Below are 24130 nucleotides of genomic sequence, written 5' to 3' on the forward strand. Positions count from 1 at the left end.
GCAAAATGCAAAACATGTATTAACAGTAAACTGACTATCTGCACTGATAATTTGGGTATTCAATGAAGAGTTTAAATAAATACCCTTAAAAAAGCATATAAAATAGGCATTCTGCTTATGTTTATAATAGACCTTTCTTATGGTGGACACATTGAGACAGGTGTATAAGCATAATCGCTGCATTTCATTCAGTCGTGCCAGTTCTTACTCATAGATGACACACCTAAATGGAACAGAGCCATCCTTATGTTATCTTTTTACACCTGTGATTCTCCTGCTGCTGTGAGAACAGTCTATTTATACTGCAAATACATATTTGTCAGCTTCTATTATATTTAATTGTAGGTATTTTTTGAGGAGATAGGGTAATAGGACAACTGCACTGTACTATTGAATGTAAAATAAAATAAAAAATCTTCAAATATGTTTGTTTTTCCAAGTGCTTAGTTAACCTAGCTAGCTACCTTATATGAAGCCTTGTATTCAACCTCACCCGATAGGGAACAAGTCTTGATATAACAGATGTTTTGATGAACAAAATGCTGCTTTGATTATTATCGGAAATATTAATTGGTGGCCTACTGTTAGTCAAATATTTTGCTTAAAAGCTACACACCCTGTGGGGGTTTTCAGAATTTAATGAGAGTCAGAAAACATTCAAAATGAAGAAAAAAAAATAATGTTGCAGTGACGGATGCCAGTATGGGCAAATATTCATGATGCTGTCAGAGAGCTCAGGAAATCAGAAAAGCATGTGGACTAAGCTCCCGCAGCTCTCGAATGGATTCCTGCTGTCCATCACTGCACACTTGATGACACGTTCCATCAGTTAAACACAAAGCATGACAAGGAGCTCCTCATGAATAACTTACTGTTATAACTCAGTGCAGTATTCAAAAGTGCTGCATAAAATGAGAGAAAACAGTGTCTCAAGCCAGTTACATCATCTCTGCATAAGACACATACCATCTGCATAGTGCATTTATTATATTTCCTGCATATTATTTAGCAAAAAAGTTATTACCTGGAATCATGCCGGGACTTCATGATAAAGCATACTGAAGTGGCCAGAGTTAAGTTTTCTTCCCAGAGCTGGATGTCTGACCGCAAATCAGGCGACGGGCAACAATGGACCCCGGTTGCGGAGGTGATAGAGATCCAAGGTCCTGTCTTACTAAACTACAGCGTTCCTTGGCTTCTACAAGAGAATTTTCTGGAAAGACAACAGTCAGTGCAGCACTTCACAAATCTGGACTGTGTGGGAGAGTGGCCAGATGGCAGAAGACAGCAGCCTGGAGTTTGCAAAAAGCCAGTGAAAGATTCTAAGTGCATGATGCAAAAGACTGTGGTCTGATTAAATGAACACTGAAGACTTAATGCAAACTGATATTTACAGTGATAAACAGGATTCAGCATCACCCCAGAAGGGAAGTGTTATATTGACAGCATCCTGTTCAGTAGACGTCTGTTCTGATTGCATGCATGTAAAAGATGGGACAACCTATAGGTCTGAAAAGTGAATCCAATGAAGGAGTGCCAGAAGTGGCCAGCAGGGGGCGACTCCACTGGTTACAAAAATAAGTAACGTTTTTTTATTGAAGTTCATGATAAACGACCCTATTTCTCAAAACTCACCTGTTCAAACTGGCATACACTCTGTAACTGGACACTACTTCACTTGCTTTTATCACATTGTCTTGTTTTTACCATGTTGTGATGTTTTTACCATGTTGTCTTGTTTTTAAAGATGTTTATGATTTTAGACTTTGTAAGGTGACCTTGGGTGACATGAAAGGCGCCTATAAAATAAATGAATTATTATTATTATTATTATTTGATTTATTCCCTCAGTAAACATTTTCCGAATAAGTTTATGGTCTCAGTCGTTAGATTCAGGTCCTCTTCAACACAGACTTATGTTTATTTGGTAAATTATGGTCACATTCAGAGTAAAATACATGATAAAGCAGGTTATGCTTTAGGGCGTGGCTACCTTGCAACTGACAAGTCACTACATCAGCAACCTGTCAATCATGATAGAGGTTAAAAAAATAGCTCTGTTTAAATTAAATACTTACTAAAACTAGTTTTTAGTTCATGACAATTAATTGTCACCTAGAAATGTGTTGTTCATCATTCAGGAGTCGGCTGTTTTTTCAAGAAGGTTGTTGAAAACTGAAATTCCTACTTGTGAAATCCAGCTACCCCAAATTCATGAAAAAGGAAAGTCACACAACAATGGCAATATCCATAAAGGCACATTACAAATAATAAACTGTCAACTAAAAGGCAATGTTAAGTATATTTCCCTATATTTAATTAATAATAATAATAAATACTATAATATAGTAAAACCTGTTCTAGATGCATTTGCAAGTACTAAAGTGTAATAAAATAAAATGTATGATACCTGTTAGCTCATGCATCCTTTTTCCTCCACTGCCACGTCTACTTCTTTTATACAGTCTGTTATGTAACTGAATCAGTCAAAACAATATTAATACGGAGACTAAACAATCTTGAAGAAGGTATACAGTTTATGGTGAACTTGTTTGCAATAGTTGCCTATTTACAGACAGTAGTATTTCTTTCACCTATAAGGTCAGTCTTTGGTCTCCACCAGCTGGGATTTATCTGGCTCTTTAGCTGCTAAAGTCTCTACTTTATCACTTTTGCATAGACAGAACTTTACAAAACCAGTACGATAATAAGAAGCTATTTAAAGGGACACATCCACATCCTTATTAAGACAGAGCAGAAGTACAAACAGGTGACAACACACAAGAACATTAAGGAGGATCACAAGCTTTTCATTCAGACTGTGAGGATTATAAAGATAAAGGAGGCCCAGGAACACCTGCGGTTCCTGGCTGTGATCCTGAGCCTGATCTCCTCCTCGTTCAGAAGAGTTGAGTTTAGTCAGTAACACAAGGATAACTTACAAGAGAGCCACAAAAACAGCTCAATACAGATTAAAAGCATATACCCGCAAGGCATGAAAAGGAAGAAATGTTTTAAATAGTAAAAGAGAAAAGATATTACACATGAATACCGTGTTTACACTGCATGGTATGGCTCTGCTTGACTCGACTCACTTTTGGTACCAGCTCTTTTTCTCTATTTCATTTTGCACTGTGGGTCAGGCCCACAGTCAGAGGGGTTCAAACAGTACAGATGACCCCAACTTACTGCCCAGCTAACAGACTAATTGAATATCCCCTTGGGGATAAATTAAAAAAAATTTGAATTTGAATTTTTGAATTTTTGAATTTGAATCTGAATCTGAATCTGAATCTGAATCTGAATTTTGAATTTGAATTTGAATTTGCTGATTTGAGTGTGGATGAGGGACCCAGTTTGGAAAGTTTTGTCCTGATGTCCATAGTTCCTAAAGGACCTGGTGAGGATAGCACCCCCTCAATGTAGGTGTGACATCATCTCCAATACAACAATCACAGAATATGTTCATCAGCAACTAAACAGAGAAACATCCACAGTTTTGAGGGCTACCATTTTTAAAAATCTGGGTCGAGTGAGTTGCTTTGAGCCAAATGCTAATATTAGCATGTATGTACACATGCTCACAGTGAGAATGTTAACATGGTGATGTGTTTCATAAAAATCTTTACTATTCTCAACATCTTAGTGTTACATGTTAGCATGCTAACATTTGCTAATTAACAATAAACACAAAGTACAGCTGAGGCTTATGGGAATGTCAAATAGAATTTTAATCTAATGAAGGCACTATTTGAAAAGTTACTGTAGCACCCAGGCTACACTGAACATGCAACGTATGCAGATTGTATGTGGAGTGGCTGCTGAAACACCACCAATAATTTTTTTTTTATTGTAAAAATTCCCAGGCACATTTCTATACCAAATTGCAATGGTAAATGCATCCAATTGTTGTTGGGAGATTTCACAAAAAGTTCAAAATAGTAACATGCTTGTGGCTTTTTAAGGAAAAGTTGGGGGATAACCGAAATCATTAGCCTTCATCCTCTGGTGAACATAATATCTATACAAACTTTTCCTGGTAATCAATCCAATAGCTGTTGAGTTATTTCAGTCCGGACTAAAGTGGTGGGCCAACAGACACACACTATCCTGGTGATAGACATGTGCATGCATGTCTTCAGACAGCTTTCATCAAAAAGGTCTTAAGTTTGTATTTATATTTATTGAGGGATTTATATTCTTTTGCATAGTGAATGTAATAATTCCCCAAATGTGACCCTCAACCTGATAGAAAATTGGTAAAAGATACCTCGTACAGGAGACGGGAATGTGGGTCTTTATGAATATGATCAGAGGAGGCAAAAGCACGAGTGAAAACACTAACACACAAAACCAGCCACTAGTTCTGCCTCCTTATATTGAGTATATTTTATACGTAACTCTACTATCCTACTCTGCTTTTTAAGGGAGACATTTTAGTAATAAGACATTTTCCTTGTCTTGCACCTTCACCACCCCATGCCTGCCCTGTGGCAAAAGTGAGGGATTCTTTACAAGAAACTGGTTATCACCTGAAACAGTTACACTGGCTGCTGTGGCAACCAAGAGAGAGTGCAGGACAGCAGCGGGGCCAGAAGACAAAAGGTCTGGTTGTGATGTGGAAAGGCATCAATGGAAAGAGGAGCGAGAAAGCTGAGAGACGGTGAAGAAATAAAAGGTTAGGTGGTGAAGGAAAGTGACGGCCTGGGGCTGCTGGGAGGTAAGTGTGCGGTTGGAGAAAACAGCTGAAAAGAATTGGAAAGGGGGGAAGGATAGAGAGAGGGAACAAGGAAGGGAAAAATACTGAAGAAGCAAAAAGTGAGATGGAGAAACAGTGAGTCAGACAATTAGAGGACAATTATCCACATAAAATAAAAAATCACTCCTCACTTTGACATTGTGGCAAATCCTCCTCCTCTACATTTAAGTTAAATTCCTTAAAATTTCTGTGGAATCAAGCCCGGTTTTAGAAATCATTTGGTCAGCATTTTAGGCAATAGCCTTTTAGTGCGTTTGCATGATGAAATTACTTTTCTATATAGCAGTCCTCACTGTTAGTGGTGGGGTCTGCCACTTCCTCACTAGAGCCAATATTACAAAGCTGTTTTGTATTTATTAAAACTACTCATGTCCTGTGCAGCATGAAAGCAGGTTTGGTTTGCAATTATTTTTGAAAGATTTGTCATTAAAACATCATGAGATTGTTTGGCTGCACTGTAACCTGAGTTTGTTAATATTAAACAGGTTATATACTGAACTTCAGTTTTACATTTTAATGTAGGTAAATAATATAATAATATTAATTAACTCATAATTGCATGCTGAATACTTGATGTTAAAACTGAATTTGTAGCTTTTAAATATTTTTGCTTTGGCACAACTTGACTCATTATTCACTTACTAGCTTTTGTTTGTTTGTTTTCACACATTCAGATGAAAAATCCAGGTGTCAAAACTCTACAAAATAATTTAAAACAAGTTGGTTCATTTCGGTTATTCAAGTTAAGTAAAAAAAAAAATCGGGTTGCAGAAATTGGACTGGTGAATTTCAGCTGCTTCAGAATTTAAAAGAAATTCAAACTAGAACATTTACTACCAAGGATAACCTAAAATTATCTGAGGTACATTTGAAAAACAGGACAATTAAATTCCATGGCTATTTGATTTTCAAAGTAAAACAGCTTTTTAGCAGTTATATTCCTGAACAAACATGTTATCAATTATTTATAACATAATATAATTTAGATGTACACAGCTATAAGGACATTCTTATGTGTTTATATATGTGCAGTATTTGTTAAAATGTTTTCTATTCTATTTATTTATTTCGACATTTTCTAAAACATTTTATATTTTTATAACTGTGTTTTGCCTAATTGTTTAATTTCTTTATATCATGTTCTTAATTATAGTGTGTTTCAGCATTTCTTGTTTGTATGTTATTTCTCTTTTATCACATCAATAACCACATCAAACAATTTTTGCTGTGTACTGCAATGACAATAAAGGTGATAAAGATAAAGATAAATTCATAACCTAACTAAGCCCACATAAACACATAAATAAAAACTTATAATATGTTATAAACTATATATTAAGTGATTATATACTGCATGGTACCAGTAGAGTGACACCTGCTTTAATCACACTGCAGTGCAGATTTCACTCGTATCTGCAGCACAAAAGTGCGACTCTGGGATGTGAGAGTGATTCATAAATGAGAGTACAACCAGTGGAAATCAGATCTGCTCTGACGCCAAACGGGACAGCGAGGGACTTCACAAAAGCAGGTGCATAAAAGCAGATGTTGTGGTTCATGGGTACAGTATTTGGTATAAATAGTGCCAGGCCACAGCTTGAAATCTGTTTATGTGTTGTAGTTGTTTGTTTCGTCCTCTGCCATATTAAAATTAGTGCAACATAAGCTCCATGTTGTGTAAAAATAGAAGCACGTGTTCACCAGCTGGCCTAGGATCAGGACCTAACAGAGACTCTCTCTTTTGTTTCCCTCACTCTGCTCTCAGAGTCTAAATAAAGACTAAAACTACTGGAGGTGAGAGGCCAAAACTAAAAACAAAATCTCTATCAAAGCTTTTAAAATATCTTGTAATTTCAGGAAAAGTCTACCAGCCGACTGAAACTAAATTTATTGGAGGTATCAATGGACAATTTCTCTTACTAACTAAAACCAGCCCTTAAAATAAGGCAGCTATAAAGACAGGGATCATATTTATGACTTTAACTGGCTAATATCACACAGTAGGCATATACAAATAAAAATATTATCAGATTCTGACTCCCAGAAATGTTTGTCCTCTAAATGTGTTTTGTCCTTGAACCAACCCATGTCATAAGGGAACTTCTACCTTCTGTAAAACTGACTTCAGGTCAGTGTCTGTTGCCCCCAAGTGGAGAGACGTGGAAAAACAAAGAGAGAGAGAACAGAGAGGGCTTATCACATTTACTTGAAAATGATCATTATTATCATTACTCATTTATCTAAGAGCTGACTTTGAGGTGCTTTACTTGAATATTCCCATTTTATGTAAGTTTATACTTCTACTCCACTACATTTTGAGGCAAATGTTGTACTTTGTACTCCGCCAGATTTAGCTGACATGAAGCTTTTTCACATAACAAAAACAAATCACTCACTTTAACTATTTAAATATATTTGATACTTAATTGTATGCAAACATTAAATCAATTTGATACTTTAAAGGCACAGCAATTGCATTGTCATTGGATATTGGGTTAGAAAATACAACATTTGCATGATTTAATGTCACTTCCAGTATAAACCATGAGCATTTCTGGTCGTCTTTCTGACTACACATTCAGAAACTGAAAATTTTGTTTAGAACAAATACAGAAAAACAGATAATTGTCTCTGTACAGCCACATTCCAACACAATGATGCCCTTGGAGAAAAAACAAAGTAATTATGATTCATCCTCTGGGGGACATGAATGTCTTCTCAAAGTTTGATGGCAATCCATCCAATAGTTTTTAGTCTGAATCAAAGTGGTGGACCGACCAACAGACTGGTCACCTCTACAGCCACTCCCTTAGCATTGATATAAAGTATTTGTTTAATATAGTTTGACTCTGGACCACACAATGACAGGAGCATTTTGTTGTGTGTTTCTTGTTTTCTTTGCTGCAGTCAGTGTGCTACTGTTGCTGCTGCCTGCAGTTTCTGAAACTGTTGAGTTCAGCAGGAATCTACTCATGTGCAGCAAACTTTTCTTCAAAAAGTACAACTTACAGACATCTGAGCGGAGCTTGATCGATTGAAATGAAGACATGTTTTGCCAGGACACCTGATGATTTTCACTTTCTAGAAACGCAAATTAAATCAATGTAGGAGCGAATTAACGAAACGTGAATGTTTATTTTCTCATTTTCTCAGTGGAGCAACAGGCTCCAGGAGCTGCTTTAAGATTTTGGACCATAATAAGACAATTACTTGGCACATGAACAATAATCATTTTACTCCCAAAAGATTAAAGACATGTCTCTGCGGAGCAAAGAAAAAAGAAGAAGAAGAAATCAGGGCAGTGAGGAGGAGAGTAAATGTGCTGCTATCGCTCAAACATTTGTTGAAACACTGTTGTGGTTAAATTTAAGATCAGGCAGGTTGTTTGTGGTATTTCATGTTCTATCCAAGAGACAAAAAAAGAAATGTGAGGGCGTCAGTTTGAACGCGCCTTATGCCACCGCTCATACATTTGTTAAAACAATAGTGTTATCTGTACACTCTGCATGCTTCAGCGGAGGAGATAGTGCCTCTTTCAGACACTAATTACCACAAACTCTTCACTGTTTCAGTATAAATTGGCAGAGTTGAAACTCCATATTTCTCTGATTCATTTGGCATTTATTTTTGTCCTAATGGGCGGATCTATTTATTTTACCTTTTGATTCATTCCTAAACTCAAACTGTCCACTACAGATTTATCAACTAGTCTGGGAAACTTTTAGAATGCTTAAGTTGTATATTGGAGTCAGTTTGGAGCGGCTGCTGAGTATAAATCTGTTTTGGGCCCCTCAGGACGATGAAATGTCAATTGCTTATCAAGGCCAGACTCAAGCTGTCTGAGGGTTAGGGGCAAAAAAACAGCCGTGACACCAATGTGCAGAAGGTTTTCCAGCATGTGGGACAGTCTGTATGACGTTGTATTGCGTCTTCTTAATGTTAGGGCCACCCTAGAGGGCACTTTATGCTGTTTTCTCTACTGGAAGGGCACACTTGAGGACGCTGTATCATGTTTTATTCTCTAGAAGGGAACCCCAGAGGGCATTTTATCACTTTTTATCTACCAAGAGGGCACTTTTACAGCAGTTTTTTTCAAACATGGCGGCACCAACGAGGGTCCGCTGCCCCTCCTGAGTCCACTAGAGCTGCTTATGGGCCTAAGGACAGGCTAGACCCAATCACAAAAACATGGCCTCAACCTAGTCCATGTATCATTTTCGTACCCAGTTACATATGAAATTTGAAGAATCAGTTTTTGAGGCATGTAAGGTAACATTGGAGAGAGAAGGCGGCCCATTTTTTAATGATATTTTGCTGGTTGTGTTGGGCATCTTCTTTTATCTTCTTCTTCTTCTTTTTTATGTTTTAACAAACTTGAAAGACATATTCTAATTTATCTCATATGTCAACACTAATATCGCTTCCAAAAATCCTGTCTTGTAGCCTGACAATAAGTCATAAGGATTTAAAATTCTCACATGGGCAATTTAGAGATCCTTTGTGCTAAGTTTAAAGTAAAAGGTAAAGGGAAGATTGATTGATCAGTGAATTCAAATTCAAAGAACACAAGTTATAAATTTATGATGATCAGTAAGAATATATATATATATATATATATATATATATATATATATATATATATATATATATATATATATATATATATATAATTTATCCCAAGGGAGATTTGCTGTGCAGCAGTTCAATACAAAATACAAATACAAAGAGTGCAAATATAAAAGACTAACTTTGAAATATTATTTAATATGTATGGCATGAATGCTAAAATGGTCACATTCAGCAGTATGTAAACCAGCATGCTTTTTTAACTCTATTGTGTCCTCCTAATCCTCCGTGTGGCATATATGAGCATGAGGGTCAAAGTTCAAGACCAAATATTATGACGAAGTTGTATGTCCCAGTTGTACATACAATAGTGTGTACTTTGTAAGGGCAGTATGTACTTAAAGTGATAAGAAAAAGTGTGTGATTTGGAACGCAGCATAAGATGACATCACAGATGATGCAAGAAACCGAGTCCAGAGAGACAATAATCCAGAGATAAGAAAAGAGGAGAGAGAAACGGACAGACAGACAGAGCTGAAATGATCTGATCTGAAATTAACTAAATATTGCATTTCTTATTTCTTTTGGTCACTTACAACAAAGTACTTTTTTTTCAACTGACCAAGCAGTTTGTAAATTATGATCATCTGCCAAACAGTTGAGGTTTCCATTTACAGTAAAAGTGCACTTTTTAAAATCAGCATTTTTTATTCCTGTTGAGGTGAAACAAGAAAATCTCATTTCATGGGCGATAGCAACATGAGTTTTATCATACTGACAACAGTTTGTAATCATAAAACATTTTATACCATGGCCATAGTACTTTTACCCTTCTTGGACATATTATTCGATTGGTTCAGCATGGTTTTTAAAAGATATCAAAAACTCATCAGACTTCTTTGGGGGTAGAACTTTACATTAGTCTGTTTAGTTCAATTTGGGGGGAAAACACAGCTAACTTCAAATAGAAATGCTACAAATGACTCAGTCAAATGTAGTTAAGTACAAAATAATTTTAACTGAGATATTGCAACATTAAAATAGAATAAAAAAGCTCACAAAGAGTTGCACGCATGTTGATGGTTTGCTGTGTTTGGTGGTATCAGTTACAGTAAACATGCTCTGTATTAATGTATCATATCAACTAAACAGATCTGTGTTTGTCTCATTAGAGTCCTGACTGTAGATGTACGATGGGTGCCATCTAGTGGTGCAGCCTCCACATTAAATAAACTCAGTGTAAAACATAAACATACATACAGTGAAATACTTTATCAGTTTATCTTGACTTGAATTTTTTTAATTGAGCATCTTATTGGAAATATCTGAGTTGTTGTGATGTGATTTAAGGGGAGAAACTACAGGGGAATAAAAGTTTTATAGATATCACCATCAAATTTCACCAGTTGGTTACCTACATTAAGACAATTAATTTTTGTATTTGGGTCTTATTTAATATGTGTCAATTTGCATGAACTTCCAGAATAGAAATCTAAATATTGGATACATCCAGGTTCAAAATGATTGTATAATTGTGTCGACAGAGTCAATTATTAGAGTCAAAGCTATAACAGAGAGAGATTTGGATTTCTCTTTTGATCACTTCTATAAATCAGAAAATACAATCCAAAGAATGAAATGTTCTGTAACATGATATATTTTAACTGATAGATATTACCATTATCATACAACTTCTCCAGTTTTTCACAGACATTAAGCCAATCATATTTTGTATTACAATTTTTCTTAAACGTTATGTTGAAATGTGCAAATTAGTTATTATCTAATGCAAAGTGAGGTAAATAAAATAAAAACCACGCTTAAATGTGTATTTTGGATGTTTTCTTTCCACTAGTCTGAAAGAAGACATGTTATGGAAGCATATTTTACTGGCCTTATTATTATATTATATTATTATTATATATTATATACTGAACTATTTTTATATACTGTCAACAACATTATTTAATTACCATCATATCATCAGTACAATTGCCATCATCTTGCCACTGTACCTTACCTACCTTATCTTCTTTTTAACTTATTAAGTGTTCTTGTTCTATTCTATGTTTTTTTCTATCGTTGTTTTTATTTATTCTACCTCAGTATTTCATTCTATTGTATTTTATTAAACCTAAATACCGGACTGCTGTGACAACCAAATTTCCCTTTGAGGATGAATAAAGTAATCTATCTATCTATCTATCTATCTATCTATCTATCTATCTATCTATCTATCTATCTACATTCTTAATAAAATCCTCTTGAGGCTTGGTGACCACCTGTAAATCTAACAGATTCTTATTAGTGTTCCAAACAGTGTTTGTATCCCTCTGAACTTGTATGTATGTACAGTAAAATAGTGATTTTCATGCTTCACAGAATAAATTTACTGACAGTAGAGATGTTGAAAAGCTTCCATTTCTAAGTGTGAACAAACTCAAAGCTGCTGCTGATCTCTCCTGCGAGATTACGCTCTGAAATTCTTGCCAACGTCTGCTGGCAGAAATGTGACTTAACTCTGACTAAAAAAAATCAAAATTGGATGGACAAATCCAACGTTTGTTGTAATAAATGTTGAGGCAGTTGTCCTCAAAAATGCATTTTGAGGACCAGAATCCAGGATTGGAAGCAGGTTTGGATGAGCTTTATAGGAGAGCAGAACCAAAGCAGGGAATCCAAAAAAATACAGATAACAAGTTGTTTACTTCATTGAATAAATCCCCTCAAGATCATTTACACGGTTTAACGGGCATTATGGATAAAAACTACACACATCAATGTTTTTTTCATCCATAATGCCTGTTAAACCGATTTGATTCAAATCCACTGATGCACGTTTAGATAGTACAGGGAACTGAATTTTACATGCCACTATTTCTACACTGAAACAATGCCCAGCACATTTTTTTGTTACTTTGTAAATATTTTAACCAACTATTAAGTGATTAACATGTAAGAGGATAAAAATAAACAAGTCATCTGTGGAAAAATTACAGTGAGAGAGCAGCTTGTTAATCAGACTGGAGCAACATTAGTGATTGTGATTTAATTTGCTCCACAGGGAACAAATTAAAAATGTTGTTGGGTAAAAAATGTTCATCTCATGACAATTTAGGGCTGGTGTTTATTCCATTCATTCTGCATATAGCACTATAGGTGAAATTAATCTCAAAGTATCTCTGAGCACATCAGATCTTGGAAAGTCACATCTAAATTAAATGGTGTAAAAACCACAATATTTCCTTTTTAAGTGTAGATGCAGCACAGAATGTAAATGCATGAATTAAGCAAAAGTTATTGCATAAATGCATCATGGCTTCCCACACTGTGATATGTTCTTTTCTGTTCAAATGTGCAATTTTGATGTAAATTATGCATGATTCAATGTCACTTCTGGTATAAACAATGTGCATTTATAGTCTTCTTTCTGACTACACATAATAATCATTTTTGTTTGTTTGAACAAAGACAGAAATACAGATAATCGTCAATGTACAGCCACTTGTCAACACAACAGTAACACCTTTGTTTCAACTTACCAACAGACTGGTAACCCCTACAGCCACTCCTTTAGCACTGATGAAAGATAATTTGGTTGGTAAAAAATGTAGATGCAGCACAGAATATAAATACACAAGTAAAGCAAAAGTACTTGAATAAATGCACTGTTACTTTACACACTGTGATGTGGTCTTTTCCTGTTGAAATGTGCAGTTTCCTTTAATTTGTTTATCCTACATGTTCTGTATATTTCCACCTGTTATCTTGTACTTATTACATGTTTAACTTGACTTCCACTTGCTGCCTTATCAAACTCAACATTGTAATAACAGTTTTCATCCAGTGGATGTCATCCTTCAGTGTTTTACATTTAAGTGTCCCATTATGGGACAGCTTTGTTGGAAATGTGTCTAATATCTACAAGATAACATCTTTATGGTGTTAACCTTTTATAACCCATACAGCATGAGAGAGCAGAATTAAACCTGTGTTCACTGAAGATATATCTGTGTAGAGAATTTACCATCTGCTCTGAACTGTCACTTAGAAAAAAAAGGTTTCTACAGAAGTGCTCATCCAAACAGTGCAGGTCAGAGAAAATAGCTTAGAGAAACAGAAATAGGTCCAGGTCTTCATCATTTTTATCTAGGCTATGCCCATTCCCGACGGGTGTTTGGGGATAGCCTGAGGTTAGACCTGAAAAGTGAAACAAAAATGGAATGGGTCGTTTAAATAGGGCAGATGTTTCTTTAGGAGAGGCCTGAAGTATTTTCTCCAGCAGTGTTCAGCAGTCACATCGGGGAATAGAGAGCAGCGAGAGAAATGCATGACGCTCACTTCACAAGACAAGGAGCTTGTTCATTGTTTCAACGGAACAGAAGACCATTTTTCATTTGTCACCTACACTAGCCCAAATATATACACAAATACCTCTGTCTCTGGCAAATAAGGGACATTTTTTAATTCATGCTTGCACAACAGTTCGTCTCTTTGGAGAGAAAGGGCTGTGCAATGCATGACTGTCTACTTCAAATCACATCAGCAAATTTGTATTGGGCACAAAGTATTATTATATACTGGATGGTTCCAACACCTTTTCCAAAGTCAGATTCAAGGACTATTCAAGCATTTCAAGGTGCATTTTCCAGCTTTTTCATCTCCTTACAGCTAGTAGATAAAGTCAGGGTTCAAACAGCTTTTTAAGTGAAAAATTCAAGCACTTTCAAGGTATCTTACTCAATACATTATCATACTCTCAAAGCCTTTATCATCACATCGAAATTGGTCATATCAATAAAATTGGACTTCTATATCACATACATTTTTAAGTTTTGGTCATGATAACTTATAGTTTGCTAATTTTAGGAATAAGGGTTCAACTGATTTGAACGTATTTAGCTATTAGTTAACTTAGAGAGAAGAAAACAAATAAATATCACTATGGGGTTTGTTTAATTTCAAGTATTATGATTTTTTTTGGTTTATACTGTACATGGGTGATTCTGTAGATTCAAGCATATTCCTAACCTTGCAAAACGGTTAAAATTAATATTTCCAAACTTTCAAGGCTTTGTATGAAACCTGCAGGGTAATAAATTAAAACACAACAGTTTCATGTTTCAAAATGTGTCACCTGTTCATCAGTAGACTTCGCATCCTATAAAACCTTAATTTGAAGCAGTTTCAAGCACTTTAAAAAGCCTACAATAGGCTACAATTTTCAGCCATTTGTCCACCAATTTGGTCCAGAAATATCTCAACTACAATTGGTTGCATTGCCATGAAATTTTGTTCAGACATTGATGGTTCCTAGAAAACTAATTTGGCATATATGAGCATGAGGGTCAAAGTTCAAGACCAAATATTATGACAAAGTTGTATGTCCCAGTTGTACATACAATAGTGTGTACTTTGTAAGGGCAGTATGTTCTTAAAGTGATAAGAAAAAGTGTGTGATTTGGAACGCAGCATAAGATGACATCCCAGAAGAGAGTCCAGAGAGACAATAATCCAGAGATAAGAAAAGAGGAGAGAAACGGACAGACAGACAGAGCTGAAATGATCTGATCTGAAATTAACTAAATATTGCATTTCTTAGTTCTTTTGGTCACTTACAACAAAGTACTTTTTTTTCAACTGACCAAGCAGTTTGTAAATTATGATCATCTGCCAAACAGTTGAGGTTTATTTACAGTAAAAGTGCACTTTTTAAAATCTTCTTAAAATCTTGACTTTTCCTCTAGCGCCACCATCACTCTGACATGATGGACATGTCTCAACAACTATTGGATATGAATTGGCATGAAACTTGCTGCCCCCAGAATGCATTGTAGCTGGCATGTAACTCTGTGGCATGACCATCAATTCAAAGTTATCCAAAACTTTCATTCATGACCAAATACCTGCTGAACTAATGCGATTCACATCAGCTGTATTTTGCGTTTAGTGCAAATTTTCAAATTAGAGACACACAATCTTAAATAAATACCTGCTTACTCTCATAAGCATTTTCGTGTATCAGTCAGCAGCTCCCTCTGTTACGGATTGTTTTTTGCATCACTGCTAGATTCCTAAAGGGCTGTGATATATTTTGGCAGGTGTCCCAGCCAACCTTTTTAATAGTTTCTATCACTACATTTTATCTCCTGCCTCACTTTTAGAGTTGGTGATGCAAAATGACAAACAGAAACACTTTGATGGGATAACAGCCCAGCTACCATCAAACAGCCACTACACTGACAGATGCACATCAGTTGATTAACGATCAATAAATCAGACAACAGAGCACCACATTCTATCAACAGGTAGCAGGTTACAAACTCAAACAGCATTTTGAATTAAAATAACGTGCCACTGTATTTCAAAGCACGACACTTGAAGCATCTTTTGTACATAAACACATTTTAATTCAGCCTGATATAGGTTACACATGAAAAAAAAAATCAAATTCTAAGAGAACTACTTCCCTTTGTGGAGCTAATGATATGACAGTTTTAAATCAGCTTTAGATCCCCACATGACAGCTGTGAACATTAGCTGCCGTGGGCTGTGAGGAATTAAGCATAATCACATGCTACGACTGACCTGAGGCTTTTTTTCTCCTTTCTTCAAAAAAATAAAATAAAAAATACAAAAAGAAAACATCTCCCCTCAGCAGTCTTTATTCTCACTAAATGATATGGAATGTTATCTTGGAAATGCAGGTAAAGAGAAAACAGTCCTCTGCAACAGCAGAAAACAAGATAAGAAACTAAATGAATTAAAAAAAACTGATTCCCAGAATCCTGTTCCCAGGCTGCTACTGTGTGTGAGGCATTTAGAAAACACCACCTCGGTCCAAAGTGTGTTCAACAACAAAAAACAACTGAAACCTGCCGCTGTGATTCGGTCCCATAATCCTCAAACGTGGATATGAACAGAAAGCACAACCTCGATGTTCAATAGTACAGATTAACTTTACACTGCTTGAAGATCAGCTTTGGAGTCTAATATATTAGGACTGACAGTCATAGACACAAAGCAAAGACTGATGAGGGAAAAGAGGGGGAGGGTCTTAACATTTAACTAGTGTTAGTTGTCTTTTTTTTAACTTGTAAATTCACAAAGTGCAAATTTTTATTTATATTACATCATAACCAATTTTAGAAATTGTTCATTTTCTATTATATAACAATGAAAAATGGTTAATTCCACATACCCCAAACCTAGCCGTAACCAACCCCCCCTCCCCGCCCGTTCCCACCAGCTATCCATCCGAATATTTAAAAAAAGGAATCACTAAGTACATGCTGCAATGACGCCCACCAATTTGTTTGAAACTTGACCAAAGCCTCCTTTTTTTAGGCTTACAGTACACTGTTACTGTCAGCGTGCGTTTATAGTTAAAATATATATATATTAATCTATCATTAAATAGTATGCCTCTTGCACAGTCTTGCATGCATTGAAGAGCATTTTGGGCAAGCTGTACAAGAAGGAGAGGCGTGTGGACGGACTTGCTCAGGCTGTAGGCTCCGGGCCAGGTCCAGGCACTCTTTCGCCACCTGTAAACGGTTTTTGCCCTTTTCTCCTTGCAACCACGTCAGTCCAAAAGATGGTTCTCCAGTGTGTTTTTGTCTAGTGAGCATTTGTTTGTGTGTGTGTACATGAGTGTGTGAGCATGTGTGTGTGTGCGTGTGGTCCTAAACTCAGTTTCACAGAAGAACTGTGTAGCTCACTGAAGTTTTGTTCCAAGCTTTCGTTGTCTGTTCCTAGAACAAAAAACAAACAAAAACTATTGAGTCACTAAAATAATAAAGAACAGATATTAAAAGCCCAGTTTCACCAGCATTACAAAACAGAAACGTAGTTAATTTAATGGAATAGCAGCCTACAGTAGGTTTGCAAGCGGAGATGAAGTAAAGCCAAATCTTTTACGTAAAGTACAACTCTGGGGAGGTTAGTTAGCAGTCCTGACAGTGCTGACCTTTGAACGAACAGAGAGTTGGAGAGCCCAGAATGTAGCAACTGTTTATTTAACCTCCTCTGTTGACAAATAAAATGCTCTAAGTAGACTAACTACCTTAGAGAGTTCCCCCTCTACCATAATGCTCTATTGAATTATAGGTTTAGTAGGAAACTTTTGCCAAATTTTCTGAAACAACTAAAAGTGTTACATGAAATGTGGAATTTACAATAATCCACTGCATGTCAATGACAACGATCAGAGTCAAGAGGTGTCTAACACAGTCTTAATCACTGCTCCAGATCTGAATAACTGGCTAGTTAGTTTGCTGGCTAATTCGACCATGTTTTAAATACTACACTGGTTGCAGAAAATGTTGTAAAGTTGTAACTTATCTTGCAATAGCGATGCTTTTTCCTACACTGTGACAAGACTGTGAGGATGAAGGAAAACTTTTCCGATCTTCAACCAACTGTGTGACTGCAGTGCTGGCAATACATGCAGATAAACGGTGCTCAAACAGCTGACCGGTGGCCAGTAACAGCCCTGGGTCTAACAGTTCCTCTGCCCCACTCTCTACTGCTGAAAAGACGACTTGGCTGTGAGGAGAGCACATGGCTAGAAAAATAGTAGTGACTGATGCTGCATTAGAAACTCCTCTTGGCACTACAAAGAGCAAGAGGAACCTGATTTTATCAGTCTTCATACTACTGTCAGGATATAGTGACAGTTTCAGCAAATATGACAGGAAGTTGTTTTTATATAAGTTCCTGAAACTTTAAATGATGTACAATCTTGAGGGGGGAGTTAATTGCACAGGGAACACAGAAAAAAGCTTGGACAGCTTTTGTGTCTAACACTAGCATGTTAGCAATTCATTTGCAAGCTACATTAGTTCACCAAGTCGCCTTGCAACTACTCACTACGTCACCAGGTAAACTAAGTAGTTACACGTCAGTGTGCCAGTTTCTGGCGTGACTGGGTGTTTACGGTGATAGATGTGGTGTAGTGGGTGACAAAACCACTTACCTTGCCTCTGATCTGGTCACTGTATACTCAAACCATAGGATGTTGGGGATCAGGCTTGTGTCTCGCACCAGGAAGTACTCTGATATTGGCCTGGAAATTATGAAAACATAGGGAAAAAACACATTAATTGAGGAGCCATTAGAGATCAGTTTTATCCACTTATTCAGGCTGAGGACGAAACCATCTTCCCCTGTGACACAAGGAGGAGGTAGAGAAATGAGAGCACTACTTACCACGCTGCTATTTTGGGGAATAATGGTGTCAGCACCTCTTGTGTGAAAAAGAACCAGATTATGCCAATCGTACTACCGGCCACTCCGCCATAGAAAACCTGACTCCAGGTGTGATACAACAGGTAGACCCTGAGAATCAGAAAGGAAACAATGAACCACAAAATTGTGGTCCGAGTCTAAAACTAAACTAAATTCAGCAGCATGCACTTCCATACAGTCAAAATGAAAATGGTGTTGTTAAACAGGAAATAGCACAACTTGGCCTTTTTTGTCACAGTGTCAGTAGAGTGGACAGTCAAACAGCATTATAAATATTCTTGTTCACCTGCACAGAGCACACAGTTACTGGAAATAGTCCGTAATGCTATGATTTAATGAGCTTCACATACTTTCAAAGCTGAAACAACCAGTCAGTTAATCAATAATTTGACTAACAGAAGACCCAACAACAATTCTAATAATCCTATAACCACCTGAACCCAACAATATGCGGGCAGGTTTGAATGGCATGTTTCCTTTTATAAAAATTGCCCAAATCACACAATTTATCATAGCAAGAAACTGTGAAAGCAAAACCTATAGTAACCTTTTTCACATTTTCAACAGTCCCTGAACTAATCATGCACGACGAACGCTTCCATCAAGAAAATAATCAAATCTAAGCCTAAAGTAATGACATTTTATTGCAATCACTTTATTCTACATTTGTCATTCAGAGTTTCACCAAAAATAATTACTTTCCAAAAACAAGATCCTCTAAAAATACACTGAATTCTGCGCTCCTCATCGCAACTGCGAACTCTGCTGAGACCAACAGTTGTGTGATAAAAATTCAGTGAAACTTCAAATGAACTTGGTTCTTTGTTTTTTTTTTTCAGCCTTACCTGCTGTATGAGACTGATAAGGCCATGCCCAACAGGATGATGGACAGTATGTGTCTCCACAGCAGGTCCACACATCGAGCATTGTTCGTTTGATGCATTCTGAAAAGAGAGATCAGCACGAGTTCACACCATGACATCTGCCTCATGGAAAGGTGAAAGTATCTAAACAATGATAATAGAAAATGTGATAATGATATACATGTCAGTAATACTAAATTTAGATCAGTTTTTCTCATATTCAACTTGAAAACGTTGTAGAAATTAAAGGGTATATTAGATTAATTTGTGGACATGATACTTTAGCTAGTTGTTCTACTTTTAAAATTTTAACAGCTGCATGTTTCCACCCTTAAACCTCCCCAAAAAGCAGTAAGAAACAAGCTCACCTTAAATAAAGGAAAAGAAAGAAGTAAACAACAAAGAACCACATAAGCTGGGAATGATTGGAGGGCATCCCATACTCTGTGTGCAGTGTTGTGTGAGCTCCTGCAGAAGACAACAAAAGCTGACATAAATATACATTTAGAATATCAAATGCATCTTCATATGAATATAGGAGGACCCATTATTTGGGTTGTGATAGTAACCCAAGTTTAAAACTAAAGTGAGTTGCTCTCATTACTCAACTAAATATATATAAATCTGGCTAAGGGTTGGGAAATAACAGTATTGGCACAGATTTTAAAGAGTAAAATTCAAGCACTTTTCAAACACTTTCAAGGTACCAAATCCAAAAATTTCCAGACTCCCAAAGCGGACGAAAGAGAGCCATCAGAGCAAGGGAGAGTAGCAGTGAAAATATCAAATGGATTTGCATTTTAGTTTGCATAAATTTCCTGTGCCTTGTTACTCGGCTGCTTAGTAGAGAGATGGAGGTTAACTCTGGATTGTGCATCAACTTCAGCCCTCGAGACAATAACAAAGCGTCTCTGCTGTGTTTTCAGACCATGGTTTGGAAGCCGAAGCAAAAAAAGATAACATGGAGAAAACATGTGCATCAGTGTGTTGTGTTGTCTTTACACTCTAAACTAGGTTGATTAATCTATTTATTTAAATAATGGATGATTACAAATACAGCTTTTAATGCTGCAAGTACTCTGAATTAGATTTGGCCAATATGATGAGATTACTGTTCAACACAATAGTGAAATAATGGTCCTTGTGTGCCCATAAAAAAAGAACAATATTTGATTATGCAGCGCCTGTTATGCATCTTGCCCTATATTCAGTCTCTCCCTCACTTTCTGTTTTTCTCTTGCCGTTTCACCACATTGTTGTGGCCTGTCAAAAGTTAAGTAACAACATGTGAGCATGCATTATTCTGTGCATCTCTCTCCTCTGTTTTCTTGGACATTAATATCATAGATCAATGTTTTAATTAGAGCAATATGTAAGGGGATTTCAATATCACCCAAACCTACTTTAAATGTGAATGAAATCCTGAGGTTTCTAGAGATTCCAACCTTTACAACTAAACTAGTGATGCTCTGTGCCTGAACAGATAATAAGATTGATACCAGAAAAAAATATCTTCTGGCTATTGTGATGCTTTTGCAAGGTTGCCCAACCCTGCCAACTCCACACAAAGTCAACAGCTTGTTCCTTCACTCACCTGCACATGGGCGCGGCTCTCTGAGAATGTGCTTAAGCAGCCAGTTTACCCCTTCATTCAGGATGAGCCCACCAAAGAAGGAAATCTGTACAAAAGAAAAGAAAAACAGGTCCACACATTAACATTTAAAAAGTTCTGTCCTATCTGACACAAATGTTCAGGCTCTTGTGAGACAATTAAGAGACTTGAAAAGTGATGCCCTTACTGAAACTAAAAAAAGTGCATGTGCAGGACTCACCGTGTGCAGCTCCCGTTTAAACACTATGAGTGTGACAAAACCCACAAGGATTGCTATGGGTAGAAGGCTGATGTAGGCCAGCACTTGTCCCGTCAGATCATCTAAAACAGAGAAACAAGAGTAATGATGTTAAAGCTTATCATAAACCCCAGTCAGGTCACTAGTTAGCACTGGTGGGAGTGACACTTTGAGGTACTCAGTGAACCCGGATGGTTGAAATATTTAACTGTGAGTACAGGTAGGAAGCCGCTGTAGCGGAGAAGCTAATCTAACTAAAACACCACATTATTTTAGTTAGATAATTCAAACAGCTCGGCGCAAAGTGGTTTATGCTAGTTATACTTACCAGAATGAGGCCAAGAAGCTAGCTACAACGTTAGCCGTAGTCCTGGCTATAATGCTATAAATGTGGAATCACTAGTAATTTCCAGCACAGTTACAAATAATATTTTGCGCTTTATGATGCTAAAAAAATGTCGAAAAATTCCAACAGGACGCGAAATATTGGTTGAATCCCGAAAGAAAATACAAAAGCCGATATTAAGACAGCTAGCAGGCTAGCTAGCATTCATTGTGGACATAAGCGCCAACTGCGCATGCGGCGATGTATCACAATTTTGCAGCCCGGGTTACATTCCCCGCTGTGCTCAAAGGTTTACAGCGTCTCACTATTTGGCAATGTCACCAACGGCCGTGTCCATTCAGTAGCGAACAAATAAACGCAGTGTTTTAAAATTACAAAGCGGCCGCTGGTTCGCATATTTAGTAGTTACACATATATGTTGAGTTTACGTACCCTCCGGGAACTCTACGTGTGTCAGAGATATGGACCGCCATCGAGGTGGTGCCGAGCACTGCTCTTCCAACGCCATCTTACCCGGACACAACCGGGCAGTCCCAGTGAAACGCCCCAACACGTGTCTAACCAATGGTGAGCGGAGCTCCGTGTTCAAGCGGCCCCGGCAGCCGAGCAGCCGTCCAATCCCAGCCGCGTACTGGAGAGCAGCTATTTTGCCCATAGAGAAGAATTATTGAATGAACAAAAAACACAAAAGTCCAGCACTTCACATTAAAGCAACAAACTGTACTCATTCAAAAAAAAGAAAAGAAATAAAAATGTGAATTTTCGACGATTAGTACATTGATATAGGCCAGGGATGGGCAACTTAAATGCTGGAGGGGGCCACAATTTTTCATGGACACTACCACAGGGCCACATATAGGACCGTGCACTTAACCAGATAGGATGAACTGCAATTTTGAATATGTTTACAGTGCAGTAACTTAACATATTTCATTCTCAAATGCATGTATAACAGTATAAATAGGAATACAAAAGGTTTGAAGCAAATAAAAAAATACCACTTACTGTGATTTCTTTTTTTTCAGTGCAAGAACAGCAGATCAACATTAATTGCAAGAAGTAATTTTGTGCATTTCTACACTGCACTTTTAAGATTTCATGCTCAAATGCATGTAGTTGTACGAAGGGCCTCCAGTTGTCCATCCCTGATATAGGCTATACATACTTACTATAATAAATATAAATTACATGGCACATATATATTTCCCTGATTATGTATTTGCCAAGATATTTAGCCCACTGTATGTGACAATTTCAATTTATAAAGCCTCATTTTCAAATGTTTAAAAATAAATTGGTTGGCCTACCACTTTTTGATAAGTCACCAGAGATCCATTATAAAGGGTTTAAAAGCAGGTAACATGTCAGTTACTGAATGTACATTACATAAAAAAAAATTTGTAGGCCTAGTTTGCAGGCTTACATCATTCGTTGGATCACAAAAAAATATCTAATCTAATTTTGGATAAGGCTCCTTCAAACAACAGTTATAACCCATTTCCAAGAGTAAGACTCAAAATCACAGTTATTTTTTCAATCAATTAATCTTACTATTTTATAGATTAAATGATTAATGGAATAGTCTATAAAAGGTAATTTTAGAATGAGTGAAACTGTCCCTTTCAATTTCCCAGGGTCCAAAGTGAGGTCAGCCAACTACCCCTAAAATATTTTAGATATACTAACAGGTGTTTCTATTATTTTGTCCAACCCATTTATACCAATAAGGGGAGGCTAAATTACAAAAACACCTTTCTGTCAAAGGCAATACAGTTAAACAGTGCCCCAAACAGCAGCCTCCACAATGATTATACATTAACATATCTCAAACAGTTTCAACAAAAACTGAAAAGCATACCCTGCATGAAGTTCAGATTTATTACAGGACTCTTGTATTAAACCATGAGCTAAGTATACTTAATAAACTGGCAATATCTCAAAAGCAGAAAATAGCCTATTGCCCAGAATTCGAGGATTAAGATGAGCTTCATGACCTATTTTTGAGCTACTCTGTTATCAGCGAATTCATGCTAATCCATCTACATGAGTTGCAAATAGACTTAAATGTTGATTTTTCCCTGCTCCCAGTAAAAGAAGGAAAAAGATAGATATATACTCACCCCAACACACAGCAGAAACACTAACAGGCTGCCTACAAAAGTCAGTCATGAACAGGTGCACTCAGACTGACAAAACAGGACACACAAAGCAAACAGCAAAAACCTGAACAAGTGCAAACTCCAGACAGAGTACCTCCTACTGTAAAGCAAAATAATAGAGGAAGAACAGGCTAATGATAGAGGTGCATTACCTTTATAATTATTGTGTCTACAGTAACCAAAAGGTAGGAGGAAATGAAAAGCAGGTTAATATAGTGAGATGTCAAGCATGTTTTAATGCCTCCAAAGCTCATCCATACTGACTCTGTTTGAATTCTGATGTATGCAGAATTTTTGAAAAATAAGATAAAAATGTAGAGACTTTTCAACAACAAAGT

At 36.7% G+C, this 24130-nt stretch overlaps 1 protein-coding gene across 1 annotated transcript; it reads right to left on the reverse strand.

Annotated features, from left to right (window-relative positions):
• Positions 1-15713: 15713 nt before the first annotated feature.
• dolpp1 (dolichyldiphosphatase 1) lies at positions 15714-23882 on the reverse strand. The gene is made up of 9 exons (XM_059358475.1): positions 23754-23882; positions 22066-22275; positions 21270-21370; positions 21032-21116; positions 19806-19905; positions 19420-19518; positions 18536-18664; positions 18303-18392; positions 15714-17079 (listed from the first exon to the last, which is right to left on the reverse strand). The coding sequence occupies exons 1-9, from the start codon at positions 23800-23802 to the stop codon at positions 17043-17045; spliced, it is 900 nt and encodes a 299-aa protein (XP_059214458.1). The 5' UTR covers positions 23803-23882; the 3' UTR covers positions 15714-17042.
• Between the last annotated feature and the right edge of the window lie 248 nt (positions 23883-24130).

The sequence above is a fragment of the Centropristis striata genome, chromosome 19 (assembly GCF_030273125.1).
Source record: "Centropristis striata isolate RG_2023a ecotype Rhode Island chromosome 19, C.striata_1.0, whole genome shotgun sequence".
Taxonomy (NCBI): domain Eukaryota; kingdom Metazoa; phylum Chordata; class Actinopteri; order Perciformes; family Serranidae; genus Centropristis; species Centropristis striata.